An 18,059-nucleotide genomic window follows, 5' to 3' on the forward strand; every position below is an offset into this window, starting at 1 on the left:
CTAGTTCCTGCTTACCTCATCAGTATTATCTAGTACTACTTTCTCTTGCAGTTTGTTTTTTGGGGGGTTTTTTTGGCTGAGGAAGATTCACCCTGAGCTAACATTCGCTGCCAGTCTTCCTGTTTCTTTGTATGTGAGCTGCCACCACAGCATGACCACTGACAGACAAGTGGTGTAGGTCTGTACCCAGGAACTGAACCCAGGCCACCAAAGCCTGCCTAACTTAACCACTATGCCACTGGGGCTGGCCCTTCTTGCACTTTTTATCTTTAGTCATACTGATCTGTCTTCTGATCATTTCTAAAACATGCTGTTTCTTTCTGTTTCGGGGCTTTCAAACATGGTGGGTTGTTTTTTTTTTTTTTTTTTAGATTTTATTTTTTCCTTTTTCTCCCCAAAGACCCCTGGTACATAGTTGTGTATTCTTCGTTGTGGGTTCTTCTAGTTGTGGCATGTGGGACGCTGCCTCAGCGTGGTCTGATGAGCAGTGCCATGTCCGCGCCCAGGATTCGAACTAACGAAACACTGGGCCGCCTGCAGCGGAGCGCGCGAACTTAACCACTCGGCCACGGGGCCAGCCCCAAACATGGTGGTTTTTTATGCCTCACATGTTCTTCCTTACCCCCCTTTTACCTCCTTTTTCTCATGCTTGCCTAGGTAACTCTTAATACATATTCTTTAGTTCTTAGCTTTTAATTGTCGTTTAACTGTTTTACCCCTTTCCACATACTAGGTCAGACCTCTTTATATTCTCTGAGCACCTTTTACTTCTCCTTTTGCATTCATTCTAATGATAGCTGCATATATGCTTAATATCTGTGATTACACGTCTGTCGATATGTTCTCCTAGCCCTGTAGAATATAAGTTCCAAGAAAGCAAAATCAGATACGTCTTGGCTCTCTAAATGTTTCCTCAGTTTGTGGTAGAGTGGTTGGACATCCTAAGCTGAGTAAATATTGGTTGAATAAATAAACATCAATACATTTACTCAGTTTGTCTTATAATATGGGAAATGTTTGCTTTGAAACATCAAGAATACATACTTCCAAATTGGAACTTGGCAACTTGAAAGGGTTCCTGTACCTGTTTGCTCTAGCATCACTTAAATAGAACACTTCCATGAAGAAGACATGGGTAGGCTAGAGTTTCTGTAGTTAATGTTTCTTTTTTTCTTGTTTTCATTAAAGATTGGCACCTGAGCTAACAACTGTTGCCAATCTTTTTTTCCCCCCCCTGCTTTTTCTCCCCGAATTCCCTCAGTACATAGCTATATATTTTTAGTTGTGGGTCCTCCTAGTTGTGGCACGTGAGACGCTACCTCAGCGTGGCCTGATGAGCGGTGCCATGTCTGCGCCCAGGATCCGAACGGGTGAAACCCTCGGCCACCGCAGCAGAGCGCATGAACTTAACCACTTGGCCACGTGGCCGGCCCCTGTAGTTAATGTTTCTTATTTGGCACTTAAAGTATAACTGTTTAAAGTATTTCTTCTTCCTCATTGATTTCTTACCTGAAAATTGGAAAATTTTAGTTATTTTAGAGGGCATAGAAATGTCAGACATTTTATTTGAACCTAGAAATATATATTCGTTAGCCATTGTTGTAATATTTTTATATGTTGATTTTTTTTCTCTTTTTATTTTCTTAAGCGTTATCGGACTCCTTCCAGATCCAGATCAAGGGATCGTTTCAGACGTAGTGAGACTCCTCCACATTGGAGGCAAGAGATGCAGAGAGCTCAAAGAATGAGAGTATCAAGTGGTGAAAGATGGATCAAAGGGGATAAGTAAGATTTAACTATATTATTTCAAATGTAGTGATAAGTATTTTGTTTTACTATTGTACATAAAGTTATTTTATTTATAGCCATTTCAAGTGTTTTGAATATCTTAAGGAAAATAGAATACCATTTTAGTTAATAATGGACACCATCCTGTTCCTAATAATATTTCCCAAAATCTTTTTTGTTTTCCTTATTTTTTAGGAGTGAGTTAAATGAAATAAAAGAAAATCAAAGAAGCCCAGTTAGAGTAAAAGAGAAAAAAATAACTGATTACAGGCATGTGTCTGAGAGTCCAAACAGAAACAGTGAAAAGGAAAAGAAAGTTAAAGACCATAAATCTAACAGCAAAGAGAGAGACATCAGAAGAAATTCAGAAAAAGATGATAAATATAATAAAAACAAGGTGAAGAAAAGGGCCAAATCTAAAAGCAGGAGTAAGAGCAAAGAGAAATCCAAGAGTAAGGAAAGAGATACAAAGCATAATAGACATGAAGAAAAGAGGGTGAGGTCAAGGAGTAAAGAAAGGGATCATGAGAATGTTAAAGAAAAAGAAAAGTCTGATTCTAAAGGAAAAGATCAGGAAAGGAGTAGAAGTAAAGAGAAGTCTAAACAGTTAGAATCAAAAAGTAATGAGCACGATCATAATAAAAATAAGGAAAAGGATAGACGCGCACAGTCTAGGAGTAGAGAACGTGATATAACTAAAGGCAAACACAGTTACAATAGTAGAACAAGGGAACGGAGCAGAAGTAGGGACAGGAGCAGAAGAGTGCGATCTAGAAGCCATGACCGAGATCGCAGCAGGAGCAAGGAGTACCATAGGTACAGAGAACAGGAGTACAGGAGAAGAGGAAGGTCACGAAGCCGAGAGAGAAGAGCAACACCAGGAAGATCCAGAAGTAAAGATAGGAGGAGGAGGAGGAGAGATTCACCGAGCTCAGAGAGAGAAGAAAGTCAAAGCAGAAACAAAGAAAAATATAGAAACCAAGAAAGTAAGAGTTCACACAGAAAAGAAAATTCTGAGAGTGAAAAGAGAATGTACTCCAAAAATCGTGATCATAGTAGCTCAAATAATAACAGGGAAAAAAAGGCTGATAGAGATCAAAGTCCATTCTCAAAAATAAAACAAAGTAGTCAGGACAATGAATTAAAGTTCTCCACATTGAAAAATAAGGAGGATGAGAAGACCAGATCCTCAGTGGAAAAAGAAAACCAAAAATCAAAGGGTCAAGAAAATGACCACGTACATGATAAAAATAAAAAATTTGATCATGAATCAAGCCCTGGAACAGATGAAGACAAAAGTGGATGAGTGAATTGTGTAAACTTCTTATTTCCATTCTGTCTCAAATTTTAAGTTTTAGAGACTTGCTCATGAATCTCCTTTTTGTTGTTTTCCTCTTTTCATTGTTTTTGGGTTGTTTTATGTTTGTCCCTTTTTTTTTTTAACGTGAACTTTATTGAGTTGATCTTTTGATAATCTGCAACCTGGATAATTTGTACTGCTAAAGTTTTAATAAACTTGAAATGAGAAAAACACTTTGGTGTAATACTGTGTGCTGTGTTTAACTATTTCATGTATGAATTTTTGTGTTGCAACAATCAGCCAATAGCACATGTGCTGTTTTGCACCCTAATTTGTGTGATTGGCCTGTAAGAAACAAGCATAACTGATTGTTGGAATACATTGTTACAAAAAACTTGTGTTTCTCATAATTAAAGTAACTTTAGAAGCCACTAGATAGAAAAAATCTTGTATAGATTTTCTGATTGCATTTATAATAGAGGCTGGCAGCAGTAGCTTTTAATTACACAGAAGCAGGATCCTAATAACTTGAGATCTTAAATCATCACTTTTGATTTTATAGTAATTTGTGCTTTAAAATAGATCAGTATTTAGTTATTTATATTGCACTTCATATGTTATACTTTATAGTTCCACTGTAGCTTGTTTCATACTAATATTTTTCCTGTCTGGTTTTGTTTTACTTAACTCTATAAAAATAGTTGAGTATTTTTTTCAGTTGATGTACTGATTGAGCTTGACTTGCTGTTATACAGCATCTGACAAGAACTATACCTTGGAAGATCAGATTGTAATTCTCAATTCTGTATCACTTTTGGTCTGAAGAAATGAAACTTTTGCTTTTTGGGAACATTGTTTTTATTATTATCATTATTACCCTTCTCTAAAGTGAAATAAAATATACCACTTGTGCAGGTCTTTAAGTTAGACAGATTCTAAACAAATTGTCAGTATTGACACATTAGCTTCCAGAATTTCTCTTTTTTGGCCACTGACCTATATAGAGTTGAGTGTTAACTCAGCATAGTAGTTGTTTTGTTTTTTAACTTAAACTGACTTCTCTCTCATAGCTGTGAATTTCAAATGGCAAGAAAAATGCATCTTTTCTATATATGTATCACAATAAGCTATAGCATGTTTATGACTCTAGTTTCTTTCTATTCAGGTGGCTTTATACCATTACTGTTGACATTATTTTAACTTGGCATGTATAACATTGCCACATGGAGTAAAAAGTTGCAAAATTTGACAGCTTACAGAGTTAAACACTAAAGGTATCCAAAATCCATTTAGAATTCTGTGTTGTATATTGCTATTTTTGTGATGTGTGGCCTTTTATTCTGTAATTTCTCTTCTAAATAAAAATTGAACATCCAGCAAACACAAAACCTGCCTCATTTGAAAAGAAATTTCAGAATTCCAATGAATAATAGCCTCTAGAGTGTTTTTGTACTTTAATATTTGTGAATATAATGTCAACTCTATTACCAAGGTAGCTTCTTGGTAAACCCAGTAGCTGTTTACTGCTGTTTGTACTGAACAAAGCAATGCTTAACATAATACTTCCCATTATTGATTAATACAGTAATGATTAATTTCGCATTGTGGAAGCTGTTTGTATAATGAATAGGGTGATGATTATAAGACTGTTTGGAATATCTTGAAACAAATATCCACAGTGGGGTCTTTCCAAATTTTTTTTCCTTATGATAAAGGTAATAGATATTTATTATAATCAAGGGTGATTGATTCCTTAGAGACTTTGACCACAAACCCCCCTTAGGGATAATTGAGTCTTGAGTGCCCAAGCTGTATAATTTGTCATGTATTTTAAGTTAGTCATGTTTGTCTTAAATTCAGTAAATTGCATTTTAAAAATCTTTGTTATAAAGTATTTGAGCTTCTAGAAAGGTGCTATTTAAGAAAGGATTTCTAATAACAGTTATATTTTAAAAACAAAACCCATGATAAGGAAAAATATTTCTATGTTGTCTGATCCCAAAGCTTTATCTACTAAGAATTATAAACAAGTAACCATAGGGAAAAAAATTTTGCGATTTCTATAAATAGTATTCTCCTGTTATGGTTACAAAAGAGCAACTCTATGCTAAGCATTATTTATAGGCCCTTTTTTTAAAAAAAGACCTTTGTTAGCTATGTTTACAGTAGAACGGATATAGTAAAGGAGTTGAGGTGAGAGATGGCAATCAGCTAGATTTTATTTTCAGAATATAAAGAACATTTAGAAAATAATTAAACAGCATTAACTGTACCTCAGATCTGCCTTTGCATCTGAATAGCACATAGCTCAAAAGGTCCTTTGATTACCTTTTTAATAGTTTTTCCACCCTTAGTTTTTACTTTGAGCATATTGTTTTCCTAAATATCAGCTATTTCTTTCCTATCATATTGACTTTATAGTTATATCTGAGCTAACAGTTTACTTCAAAGTATATTGGACTTAATATCCTCTTAAAGATACGTAAATTGGTTTTTATTGCTTGATTGGCAGTATCTGAGAAACTTTTATGATTATTTCATGTGAATTCTTTTTCTGGGTAAACCATCTGCCACAGAAATGGACACTACAGAGAGATTACTGTTAATGAGCAGTCGAGAAGCTCCTGGGTCGCTTTAAAACATTTTTAATTCTATAGTTAGTGGGTTCATAGAGTATTGTAATTTCTAAGTTCCTTAATCAAAGCCCTCACCAAAGTTTCAAAGAATTTGTCTGCCAAATCTATCTTTGCACAAGTGTGATACTGATTCATATCGGCTTTGCTGAATGGCCTTTGATACTTGGACCCAGTGGAAGATATGAAACTGATGAGTAAAAAATTGTTAATATTATGGACAAGAACACAGTGGGTTTCTGGTATTTTGGATAGTGGTATTAACTGACAATTCTAATTTGTTTTCAAGTTAATATATGGAAAAAGTATTTTTAGTAGTTCATTGTGCTTCACTCTGGGTGGCAGTTTTTTCCATCACACTTTGAACCTTTTATAGTAAATTTCTATAGAAACTTGTTCCCTTTACTGTCACCAGATGATACTTTAAATATACACCATGTAGTTGATTGTTATAAAGAAACATAAAATGGGTATTTTGCTGTCTCCTTTTGGTTGTGTTTACTGTAATTATTCAGTTTGGTATTCTACATTTATGGTTGAGTAAACCCTCCAAGGATTGTAGGTTTATAACCTGTTTATTGTAAAAAGATGTAGTTAGTTATAAATACTTGTTTAAAAACTTAATAAACTTGAGGAAGTGCAGCATTGGCTGACGCCTGCCCATAGTGGGCTTCCCAACTGCCTTTAAAGGATTCAGGTAAATGCAAACTCTGACCTGTGGTGTGACGCAAGAAATAAATATTAGAGGAAAAGAAAAATCATATAAATAAAAAAATTCCATCAGCAAGGTTGGAGAAGGGAGCTTTTGAGGGGTTTTCTTAGTTTTTAGGTACAGGAGGGAGTGGTGGGGTTAATTTGTGTTTCTGCTTTTTATTTTTTTTTTTTAAGCAAATTCCTATGTTAACAAAAGCACATGCTGTATATTTTGTTCCCCTTTTGTGTGTTTAGTATTTTGAAGGATTGATAAATGAATTGGGTATTTGTATGTGGGGATGTTAAAAGTTGTGGCTGCTCTCTTTGTGGAAGGGAAAAGCAAATGAAGTTAATGCACTTCTCTTCCTAGCTCTGAAGTCACTGTGATGTATATTTTTTTAATGAAATTTAGGAATAAAGCTATTGTCGCAATTGTATAATTAGTTTCAAAATGCTGCTTCTCTTATCATTAGTCTAGTAACTGTTAAACTGTTTTCTGCAAACTGCATTTTACAGAATTTAAACTTGGAAACTGTATCAACTTTTATAGTTAAACATTGTATTAAATAAACTATACTATAATAAACAGTTTGTTTTTGTATTTTTTAAATTGTATTAGTTATTCAAATCTTTATTTTTATTAAAAGCTAAAATAATGAAGATAAATCAACTGAAATATACTTTTATTTTACCCATGGGGATATGGAATTTGTATTAGGAATAAACTGAGCAGAGTTTAACAATAGAGTTTAAGAATTTAGCAGGCAGTGACAATTTCTAGAAGGTTTAGAAATAAGTTCTGGTGTAAATGTTTAATCACGGTCTTCAGATGGCAGTGTGTCTTCTGCCTCAGCAGACCTTTAAGGTTACACTTGGAATTTGCATTACTATCTACTGGAATGCTACCGTTTGCTTTTTAATTCCGCCAAATTTCTCAGCATTGGGAACATGGATTATATCCTGTGCTTGCCAGTTTTAATATAACACTTGTAAAGCCATATATATGTTAATTGACTTTTGTAAAACAAATTGGGTTTTGTGTTCCTGTTTGGTTTTGTTTTTATTTAAATTAGACATATTTAGGGAAAATGCACCTACTTGAGTTAGTCACTGAAAAAATATATGCTTGGGTAAAAACAGTGTGGCCATTCAGTGATTTGCATGTGTTAACAGGTGAACATTATTAATTATTAACTCAAATTCTGGAGTGTTTTTAAATGCTTTAGCCAGGAGAATATATAAAATGTGAGTATTTCATATGGACTTTGCAAATTGTGTATTAAAATACTTTTAGTATCAGTTTGCTTTTTCTATTTTCATTGCTTTCTAGGTTTCTTTCCTAGAGATATTTCCTAACCTAATACTGTATTTATTTATTTATTTATTTTTTGCAGGGAAAGATTCGCCCTGAGCTAACATCTGTTGCCAATCTTCCTTTTTTTCCCCTCCCCAAAGCCCCAGTGTATGGTTGCATATCGTAGTTGTAAGTCGTTCTAGTTCTATGTGCAGTAGCACGGCTAATGGCAGACAGGTGTGGTTCTGTGACCAGGAAGTGAGCCCAGGCTGCGGAAGCAGTAGGAGTGCTGAACTTGAACCACTAGGCCATCAGGGCTGGCTCCCTTTTTAAGTGCTCATTCATATATATATATTTTTTTTAAGATTTTATTTTTTTCCTTTTTCTCCCCAAAGCCCCCCGGTACATAGTTGTATATTCTTCAGTGTGGGTCCTTCTAGTTGTGGCATGTGGGACGCTGCCTCAGCGTGGTTTGATGAGCACTGCCATGTCCGTGCCCAGGATTCGAACCGAAGAAACACTGGGCCGCCTGCAGCGGAGCGCGTGAACTTAACCACTCGGCCACGGGGCCAGCCCCTCATTCATATTTTTTACACTTTTTTTTTTCCCCTCAAAGTCCTCTCAGTGCCTGAAATGTCTTGGTTCCAGTTTACATCTTTGCCATCAATTTTAACCATGGGTTTCTTTTATAAAATTAGCAGAGATTTAGAGCAGTTGTGTGCTTTGCCCACTCAGGTCTTTCCACTGAATTGTTTGTTTGGTGATTCATTTTAAAACTTTGTGTCATCTTTTTGTTTTTAATGTGCTCTTGTAGAAAGCCCAGCCCAACTGAAAGTAAAACAATCAAATTTATATGTAAGGGAGAAAAACTTGTATTTGGTGGCTTATGTTAACCTTCACCTGACTAAGTTGGTTACAAAACATTTGTATAATTAACCATTTTGTAGAAACTCATTTCCTGTTTTACATAACATGGAGATAGCTTTATCCAAAAGTAGTAATCACCCCTACCTAAATAGTATACTACTTAAAACTGAATTTAAAGGAAAGTATATATGGCAGAGTTTCCCAGACTTAGTTCATTGTGCCTTTGCAGCTCAGTAATTTTAATGTGGTGGTAACCCTAGGCCAAAAGAAATGTTCAAATAGCTAAAGTATATCCTACAACTTAGTAGCCACATGAAAAATTTAAAAGAAAATATTTTTTATTTCATTCTTTACCTCAATTAATTACTAATGGGATATGTGTGATTTAGTCATTGCACAACTCAAACCTTGGAACAGATTGACCACCGTCACCCTCTTTTCTTGTACATTGATTTTTTTTTTAAAAAAAAAGATTTTTCCTTTTTCTCCCAAAGACCCCCGTACATAGTTGTATATTCTAATTGTGGGTCCTCCTAGTTGTGGCATGTGAGACGCCGCCACAGCACAACTTGATGAGCAGTGCCATGTCTGTGCCCAGGATCTGAACCGGCAAAACACCAGGCCACCGAAGCTGTGCGAACCTAACCACTCAGCCCTAGGGCTGGCCCTTGTATATTGATTTTTGTGCAGTGCTTGCATTTTACCCCAGCAACTGCTGAAAATCCAGGTTTACAAAGATAGCATGTCATCAAAAGGAAGGGCACATTTAATACATTGAACTGAACTAATCTTGAACTAGTAATACCTGTGATGTCATAGATGTCAAACATTGTGTTTCCCTCCAAAGTTTCTACACATCCTACCAGCTATTAGCCCTTTGTGAGTTCACGACAGTTCCACAGAACACCTTGGCACACGATTTTGAAGTCAGTATCTGTAGTGTTCTTTTTATTAATCAGCTACATCACTCCTTTAAAGCAGGGTGAGTGGGTTGGTTGGTTGGTTTAACCTAGGATTCATAAACCCCAAAATAGTAATTCAGAGTGATGGCTTGCTTACCAAATCATCGATGCCATTTTTAAAAAGTATAGGTGGCCAGCCTCATCCCAGATACACTTAATCAAAATCTTGGATATGGGTGAGAGTACTATCCTGGGTCACTTATGAGGGGATGTTGTGGAAGTCCTGAAATTATATACAGAATATAGTGTGTGTGTGTGTGTGTGTGTGTGTGTGTGTGTGTGTGTGTGTGTACACCTTACTGCTGAAGGAGCTATATGTTTTTTCATTCTCAGAGAGGATCATGACATCAAAAATTTTTGCTATAAGACTTTGTCCCTGAGAGCGAAACCTATACCCAGCATTCCCATTTGTAGGAACCTATCTATCTCAAAGTTGCAGTGATGAAAACATGAAATGCATAAACCTGTTAACTGCAGGAGTTTTTAACAGCAAAGGACTGGAAACCACTTTATCTGTTGGAATGCCACTGGTTGAATAAACTGGTACATACATGCAGCAGAATACTATGCCAGTTGGAAAAGGAAAGAGGATCTTCAGATACTCCTGTGAAAAAAATGATGCTTCTGTATGATTCTGCTCAATGCGGTATCTAGAGTGGTCAAATTCACAGAAACAGAAGGTAGAATGGGAGGTCCAGGAGTTGAAGGGAGGGGGAAGTGGAGCGTTGTTTAATGGGCGTAGAGTTTGAGTTTTACAAGATGACAAAATTCTGGAGATTGGCTGCACAACAATATGAATATACTAACTGTACACTTAGAAATGGCTAAGATGGTAAAATTTATGTTGTGCATTTTCTACCACAATAAAAAATTTTTTAATTAAAGGAGCAGGGGAATACAATTCATAAAAAGCCACTGAACCTATGTATCAAGTTGGTCGCAAAACCACAGGTAGAAGAATTATTTCAAGTGACTTTAATACATGGTAATTTGCACACGTCTAGTGAGATACACTACAAAATAAACCACAAAGAAGTCATAAACTGTATTCAGTAGTATGTTAGTAATAATATTGGTAGGGTTATTTGAAACTAAATATTGAAGGATAAACCAAATAAGTACATAAATTTATGCTGAAGAGAAAAGAAATACTTCCAATGGAATATTAGTCGCCTGTAAAAAGGAATGAAGTACTGATGATACAAAATGGATGAACCTTGAAACTACACTCAACGAAACAGGCCAGGCACAAAAGGCTACAGTATAATTCTATTCATATGAAATATCCAAAACAGGCAAATCCATAGAGACAAAGCAGGTTAGTGGTTTGCCAGGCGCTATGCAGAGGGGGAACGGGGAGTGACTGCTTAATAGGTGCAAGGTTCCCATTTGGAGCATTGAAAAAGTTCTGGAACTAGATAATGGCAATGGTTGCACAATATTATGAATATACTTAATGCCACTGAATATTTTTAAATGGCTAAAATGATACATTTTATGTTGTATATGTATTTTATCAAAATAAAAGGAATATGAATTAATTAACCTTGGGTGGTGAAAAATCAATTAGATCAGACAAAATTGTACTCAGATGAAGAGCAGCTTTATTATCAAATTATAAGCATATAATTGACTACATTTGTAGTTCATATTTGCTACAACTTAGCATAATATTAGCTACAGCTTAGTCTTCTCAATCTTAAAAATAAACTTTTTTCTACCATGTAAAACCTAGCCTTTTCTTAGACTTTTGGAAATTATTATATTTTGATCCCTGAGAGTTATAAAAAGGGAGCTGGACTCCAGTGGTATCATTTGCCTGATAGCTGGGTCTTACTCCACCTCTGTCCACAAAAACTGGTCCACGGCCACCTCCAGGTCCTTCCTGTGCAGCTTTTACGAGAGGAGACAGATATTTATTTGTTGATTCAGACTCAAGTTCAATTACTTCTCTGGCATAATCCTGAAATTCTTTCTCCTTTTCAGCCACAAGAGCTTCAGTAAGTCTGCAATACTCTAATTCTGCTTGTTTTGCTTGCTTTGCGTTAAACTTATTTTTGGCCTATTTGGGACAGAAAGAAAATACAATTTCATACTGGTAAACAGGATCAATTTTCTAAATATATGTAGCATTTGAAGTTGTAGATATAATTTTCTAACTCATTGATATTTGACAAATTCTGACTTAACAAATATATACTATAATTTATTTCAGAAACTCTCCCATGCTTCTCACAATAGTATCGTGCTCAAAATGTGGTTCAATGAGACTTACCTTAATAGCCTATGTGATGATACATCTTCAAACAAACAAATACAGCAAAATAATTGAAAGCATGAAGTTTAGATAAAAATCAAATAGCCAAGTTTAGAATCTCATTTCTACCATTTATGAGATGTATACTTCAGCAGGTGTGGAACACACACCAATCACTGCAGCCTCTCATTCATTCTTCTGAAGGAACTCACTCAAACGCACTGCTCTACATCAGCCCAATAACGCATGTGACCTAGCCACAAAGATTGCATCGGCAATGACTATCTGAGCTAAGGCAAACCAATTACATTCTCTGTTCTCCAAGAATTTGAAGTTGGAACGAGTGACGTTTATCTATGTAGGTTGATCAGGAGCTGGGTGGAATAAGTAATCTACCAAAAGCCGATTTACCAATAATTCATAAAATTTTTTTCTTTTAACTTTATATTTACAAAAGCCTTGTTCTCTTACCTGTATATATGAGGTAATTTTAATGTCTTTTTAAAGATTTCTATGAAGTTTTGGTTGACAACTTTTCATTTCATAAACCTTGCCCACAGTATTGGTTAACTGGCAAACAAGGCAAATACACTGAGGAACCCTAGGGAGCCACGCTTTAAAAAAGTAAAAGTGAGCAGAGACATTAGAGGCTTCCTATTGTGGTGAAGATGATTTCATAGCTTGAGCCCAGGGAAAGGAATTCTCTATTAAAACAAAAAGTAGGGGCCGGCCCAGTGGTTAAGTTCACGCACTCTTCTTCAGTGGCCTGGGGTTCACAGGTTCGGATCCCAGGCACGGACCTATACAACATTCATCAAGCCATGCTGTAGCGTCATCCCACATATAAAACAGAGGAAGACTGGCACAGATGTTAGCTCAGGGCAAATCTTCCTCAGAAAAAAAAAAAAATTAAAGCACAATTGACACTAAAGAAGGATAAATATTTGTGCAAAAGACAAATACAGTAAGGGAACTTCAATAAAGATAAAAAACTAACTCTGCATTTTTAATATATTTTATTGTGTCATAACCATAATGACCATCTGATCTTATTCAACAAAGGGAACTGCTTGGGAAACAGAAAAACAGCATGAACTCTATATTAAATATTTATTGCTAAACTAAGCATAAATATTTAGGAATAATTACCATTTGCTGAATATTGGTGTCTTGAACTTCTCGCTGTTCTTTATCAGCCTTGCGTTTTTTCTCCTTTTCATGCTCGAAGAAAATCTGATCTGCTTTCATCATAGCCAGCAAATGTTCTTTAGCCTCTATTTTGCTTTGTCTTTTTTCTTCTTCTTTATCTTTCATCTACATGTTAAAAGGCAAAGGAAAAAATTAAAACCATTTTTAGCAACCAGTGCTCTCCAATGAGACATGGAGTTAGAAGGCTCCAGGCAGGTCAGCCAGGAGCAATGCAAGGGCATAAAAGTGTATGCACCTGGGCTGATTCCCATGTGGTCAGCTTACTTTGGTTTTGTTCTGTTTCCCGAATATCAGGAAACACACAATGAAAACTTAAGTAGAGTGATACTGGTTTAAAAAAGAAAATACAGGAACAGAAAAGCAAGAGCTTCTCAAGATAGGGAAATATTTGTAGGTAAAAAATTAATTGCTGCAATGTTTATAAATTATCTAATTTAAATGTTATGACAGTCATGCAAGAGATAAATTCTGAAGGATTAAGAAATACAGAAATGCAATAGGGTAATTTTTACTTGGTTCGTCTTAAAAACATTCAAATGAAAAGTATATTCAATGAATAACAATTTTTGCATTTCAGATGGTTCTGAAACAGAAGAGATTATCACTTTGCATCTATAAATACCTTATTTGTAATTGATTGTCATGTCATCTTCTGTTAGAAAGTAAACATAGTTTGATTTCAAGAATACAGGAAGATAATTCATACATTGTTTTTCAAATCTGTGCTAGTTTTTTATCAGAGAGGCAGAGTGGAAAGGGCTTAAATTTGTTTTTTTATTTTTACTTTCATAATTGAATTGCTTACCACAAGAGTTCTATATTCTGCAATTGCTTTTAATTCTGCTTTGTTTTTTTCATATTTTTCCCTTTCTCTTTTTTCCCATTCAGCCTCAGCTTCTGCAATATCTCTAGCAATAATCAAATCTTCATTGTCAAGTTTCTCTTTCATTAGTTCACTCAGGAAGTTATTTATTCTTTCTCTCCGTTCCTCCATTAGCCTATAACAAAATAACCACTACTCGTCAAATCTTTATGAATAGATTTGTTATGGAGCCAATGTAATTTAAATGGTCAGATATTTTATAATCTTTTACAAGTCTAAAAGGAGCCCCATTGCTCCTTCTATATAGTTACTGTTTTAAGTGGAAATTATTTTTTAACACTTTTTATACTTTATTTTTAGAATGAAACATATTCTAAAAATCCAAAGGGAGTAATGCATATACTATGATCTTCTGTGTGTGTGTGTGTGTGTGTGTGTGTAGGAAATAAAGTGCTAAAATTCTCCAAAATGAAAAATATTTTAAAATACTTTATCAGACTACCTTACTTACTCTAACATTGGAAGCTTAGGGTATAAACTAAACCAAAGGCCTTTCTTTAAATAAAACCTGAAAGTATCTAGTAATTTTATCAAGATCCTCAGTAAATCCATTCTTTTACTATACTGTCTGCAATTTATTCATAGCACTTTATTGACTTCATCTGTTTATATGAAGATAAATAACTCTCCCTTTACACTGTGAGATTCCTGAGTCAGAGACAGGGTAAGTCCTCTCTAGTTCAGGGCCAAGCACTGTGCCTGGAACATCATCAACAATAACTATTTATTGTTAAAGGAATGGGGCATTTTCATTTAGGAAACTGAGAAAAAAGTACTTTTAAATTTAGTGTGACAAATTCACTAATTTATTGAGTGAATTAGCAAAGCAACATGGGAGAAACAATGAAAAGGACACAGTGCATGCCCCAAGGAAATGACAATCTAAAGTGGAGAAAAGACATTTATGCAAATAACTACACAAGGCAAAGGGTAATAAATGCCACGCAAAAGCTAGAAAGTGATAAGGGCAAATGAGAAAAAAAGGACGGCTTCCTGGAAAAGGTGATACTTCATCTAGGCTTTCAAAAACAGTATTTTAAACACTTTTATTGATTGCCTACTATACGCCAGGCACTACTCCAGGTGCTGGGGACATAACAGTAAACAGACACAGTAAAAATCTCTGCCCTCATGGAGCTTTCATTATGGCTGAGGTAGAGGGACAGTAAACAAAATAAATAATTAAAATCATGCTATATCATGCAAGGAGGAAAAAGAAAGCAGTTAAAGAGCTGAGCGCTGTGGAGGGTGTGGTGGTCATTTTAAACAGGGCAGTCAGCGAAGGCCTCAACGAGAAGGCAGTATTTGCGTAACGATGTGAAAGAGTTAAGGGATGTAAGCATTCCCCAGAGAGGGTACAGCAGAAGTCCAGTGTGAGTGACAAAGAGGGAAAGGAGAGAAGAGGAGTGAGGTCTGAGAGACGAGGCTGGGGTCGGCGGGGAATCTGGACGGGTGCAGAGACTTACGGGCTGTAGGAAGATTCTAAGTGCGATGCAAAGCCATCAGAGGACTGTGCCCAGAACAGAGAGGAACACAGTCCAGACAGAAACACGACGTACTGCACTGGCCTCCTACTCTGCTCCCTCACTCCATCCAAAACCGCTCACTCAAGTACGCCAAGACCTACAAATCTGACGGACGCTTCATTTTGAAAAAGCTCATTTAATCCCTCTATTGATCTAACACTGATGACTGCTCTCTTCTTATTGAAATTCTTCTGTGCTGTTTCTCTCATTTTTCTCATCTCTGGAAACTATTCTTTGGTCTTTGCATTACCTTCTTGCTGCATCTGACCCTTAAATATGGACTTCCCTAGGGACTGTGCCACCTGCATCTCTTACCTACTCACCAGAGGTGAGCTTACCTGTGTCCACAGTTCCAACTACCGCTTATATATCAACGGCTCACAAAGCCATCTCCAGCTCACATCCCTCTTCAGAGCAGAGATTTCCAGTGTTGAAAACCATCTACCAGAGAGACGTCCTCAGTATTCCAAGAGAACCCCAACTCACATGCCCCAAACCGAAATCATGTCACCAAACGCCCTAGTCATATATAAAATGAGACCTTTATTCCTAAAGACTACTCTCATATCACAACTTCTGATTTATCATAAATTTCAGATAGTATTTTATTAGGTAAATTATTTTAAAAGCTCACCTGTGTGTTTCAGCTTCTTTTTCTTTCCCCATTTGTGCAAGACGCTTTTTTGCTTTGATAAATTTTCTAATCTTTTCATCTTCCTCCTCTTGCTGCTGCCGTTCTACAGCTTTGATGATATTTTTATCATTCATATGTTCCTTGGTGGAAGAAAACTGTGTATTATCCTATCACAAAGAAAAATCTTTCCGGCCAGCCCCGATGGCCTAGCAGTTCAAGTTCAGCAGGTTCCACGTCGGCGGCCGGGGTTTGGCTCCTGGGCGTGGAGCCACACCACTGGTCTGTCAGTAGCCACGCTGTGGCAGTGGCTCACATGGAAGGACTTACAACCAGAATATACAACTATGTACTGGGGCTTTGAGGAGGGAAAAAAGGAGAGAGAGGAAGATTGGCAACAGATGTTAGCTCAGGGCAAAACCTTCCAACCCAAAAAAAAGGAATCTTGCAGGGTCACTGCTTATTTAAAAAAAAAAAAAATCCTTCAACGTACAAATATCTAAGAAGAATCTATCAAATAGTACAGCTGCTGACTCAGTTAATTCTCTCTTGGAAATTTATCACAAAGAGATAATCAGAGATGTGCATTAAGTTTTAAGTACCATGTACTTCATCTCAAAGCTATTCGTAAGAGCAAAAACTTGTAAACAACCTCTAAATAATTCAATAATGGAAAAACGGTTAGAAATATTATACTCTCAATGACATGAGAAGATACAAATAACATAATTGGTAAGGGGGGGGAAGCATTGCATATTTCAGTTTTGCAAATATATGTAAGTACAAGTTTACAATGTTTATATAACTGGAAGAAATGTATCAAATGTTAACAGTAGTTATCTCTGGGACATGGGATAGGTGACTTTTACACCTAATGCTTTTCTTTAAGAAAATATGTCTTAATGTATTTCTTTTCAAATATCTCATTTTCTTTAAAAATAATTAAAATAATAATTCTATAGTCAGAAAAAAATACATTAAATATATACAATTTTCATTTAGTGTTTGAATAGTTAATATAGTCACATGGTACACAAACTGAAAATATTTAAAAGATACACAGTGTAAAGTGTCCTTCCTACCACATCCACTATCTATCTGCCTATTCCTAACTCCCCCCACCAGACCCAATCACTGGGAAACTAGCTTCTTGTCCAGACTTTCTTTTTGCATATACACAAGAAACATACAGATGTATACTCTAACAAAACTTTTTAAAATAGGTCATTATTTTTTTTAAACAAAAAATAAAAATCTGTTCATATCAGCATTCATTCCATGATCCAACCCGAGTTAGCCATCATAAAAATAGGTGCCTTTGAACACAATAGCCTGGATATTTAGCTATATTAGTGTACTCTGTTACTATAAGTAGAAACCAATTCAAGGCAAAAATTATTAGATGCAATATTAAATTTCCAATATATTTACAACTCAGGGTCTATTATGTGTCTAATATTCTTAAGTACTCTTCTGGGGTTTTTTTTTTTTTTAAAGATTTTATTTTTTCCTTTTTCTCCCCAAAGTCCCCCGGTACATAGTTGTATATTCTTCGTTGTGGGTCCTTCTAGTTGTGGCATGTGGGATGCTGCCTCAGCGTGGTTTGATGAGCAGTGCCATGTCCGCACCCAGGATTCGAACCAACGAAATACTGGGCCGCCTGCAGCGGAGCGCGCGAACTTAACCACTCGGCCACGGGGCCAGCCCCAGTACTCTTCTCTTTGATAGCCTATTACTTTTAAAAGCCTGTATTCTGGTTAGGAGATACATTAATCAACATGAAAAGCTAAGGAAAATACCAAGTGTTAAAAGTGATTGTTCTGAATAATTTCTTAAAAGTTTTATTTTGCTGTTTTGTCCCTAAGTTTATTGTAATGTTCATACAGATTTTTTTATAATAGGAAAAGTATAGAGTTAACTAACACAAAGTTAATTCTCATTTTTAAAACTTGAAAGCCTCAGGTCAAGGTCACATAGCTGGTTAAGTGGTGGAGTTAGCATTCAAAACAAGGTCTG

At 35.8% G+C, this 18,059-nt stretch overlaps 2 protein-coding genes across 8 annotated transcripts in view; one reads left to right on the plus strand and one right to left on the minus strand.

Annotated features, from left to right (window-relative positions):
* Window positions 1-3,321, plus strand: part of PPIG (peptidylprolyl isomerase G) — a 40,129-nt gene extending 36,808 nt beyond the window's left edge. For both annotated transcript variants that reach the window (XM_001916894.5, XM_005601571.4), the window contains exons 13-14: window positions 1,649-1,785; window positions 1,984-3,321. In XM_001916894.5, coding sequence (XP_001916929.2) covers window positions 1,649-1,785; window positions 1,984-3,094 — 1,248 coding nt within the window. In that variant the 3' untranslated portion in view covers window positions 3,095-3,321. The remainder of the gene's footprint in view (window positions 1-1,648; window positions 1,786-1,983) is intronic.
* A 7,797-nt stretch (window positions 3,322-11,118) lies between these two features.
* The window catches only part of CFAP210 (cilia and flagella associated protein 210), a 40,618-nt gene continuing 33,677 nt past the window's right edge, over window positions 11,119-18,059 (minus strand). For all 6 annotated transcript variants that reach the window (XM_023623097.2, XM_001497820.6, XM_023623096.2 and 3 more), the window contains 4 exons: window positions 16,047-16,186; window positions 13,809-14,001; window positions 12,944-13,108; window positions 11,119-11,599 (listed from right to left, as the gene is read on the minus strand). In XM_023623097.2, coding sequence (XP_023478865.1) covers window positions 11,255-11,599; window positions 12,944-13,108; window positions 13,809-14,001; window positions 16,047-16,186 — 843 coding nt within the window. In that variant the 3' untranslated portion in view covers window positions 11,119-11,254. The remainder of the gene's footprint in view (window positions 11,600-12,943; window positions 13,109-13,808; window positions 14,002-16,046; window positions 16,187-18,059) is intronic.

The sequence above is a fragment of the Equus caballus genome, chromosome 18, assembly GCF_041296265.1.
Source record: "Equus caballus isolate H_3958 breed thoroughbred chromosome 18, TB-T2T, whole genome shotgun sequence".
NCBI classification, from domain to species: domain Eukaryota; kingdom Metazoa; phylum Chordata; class Mammalia; order Perissodactyla; family Equidae; genus Equus; species Equus caballus.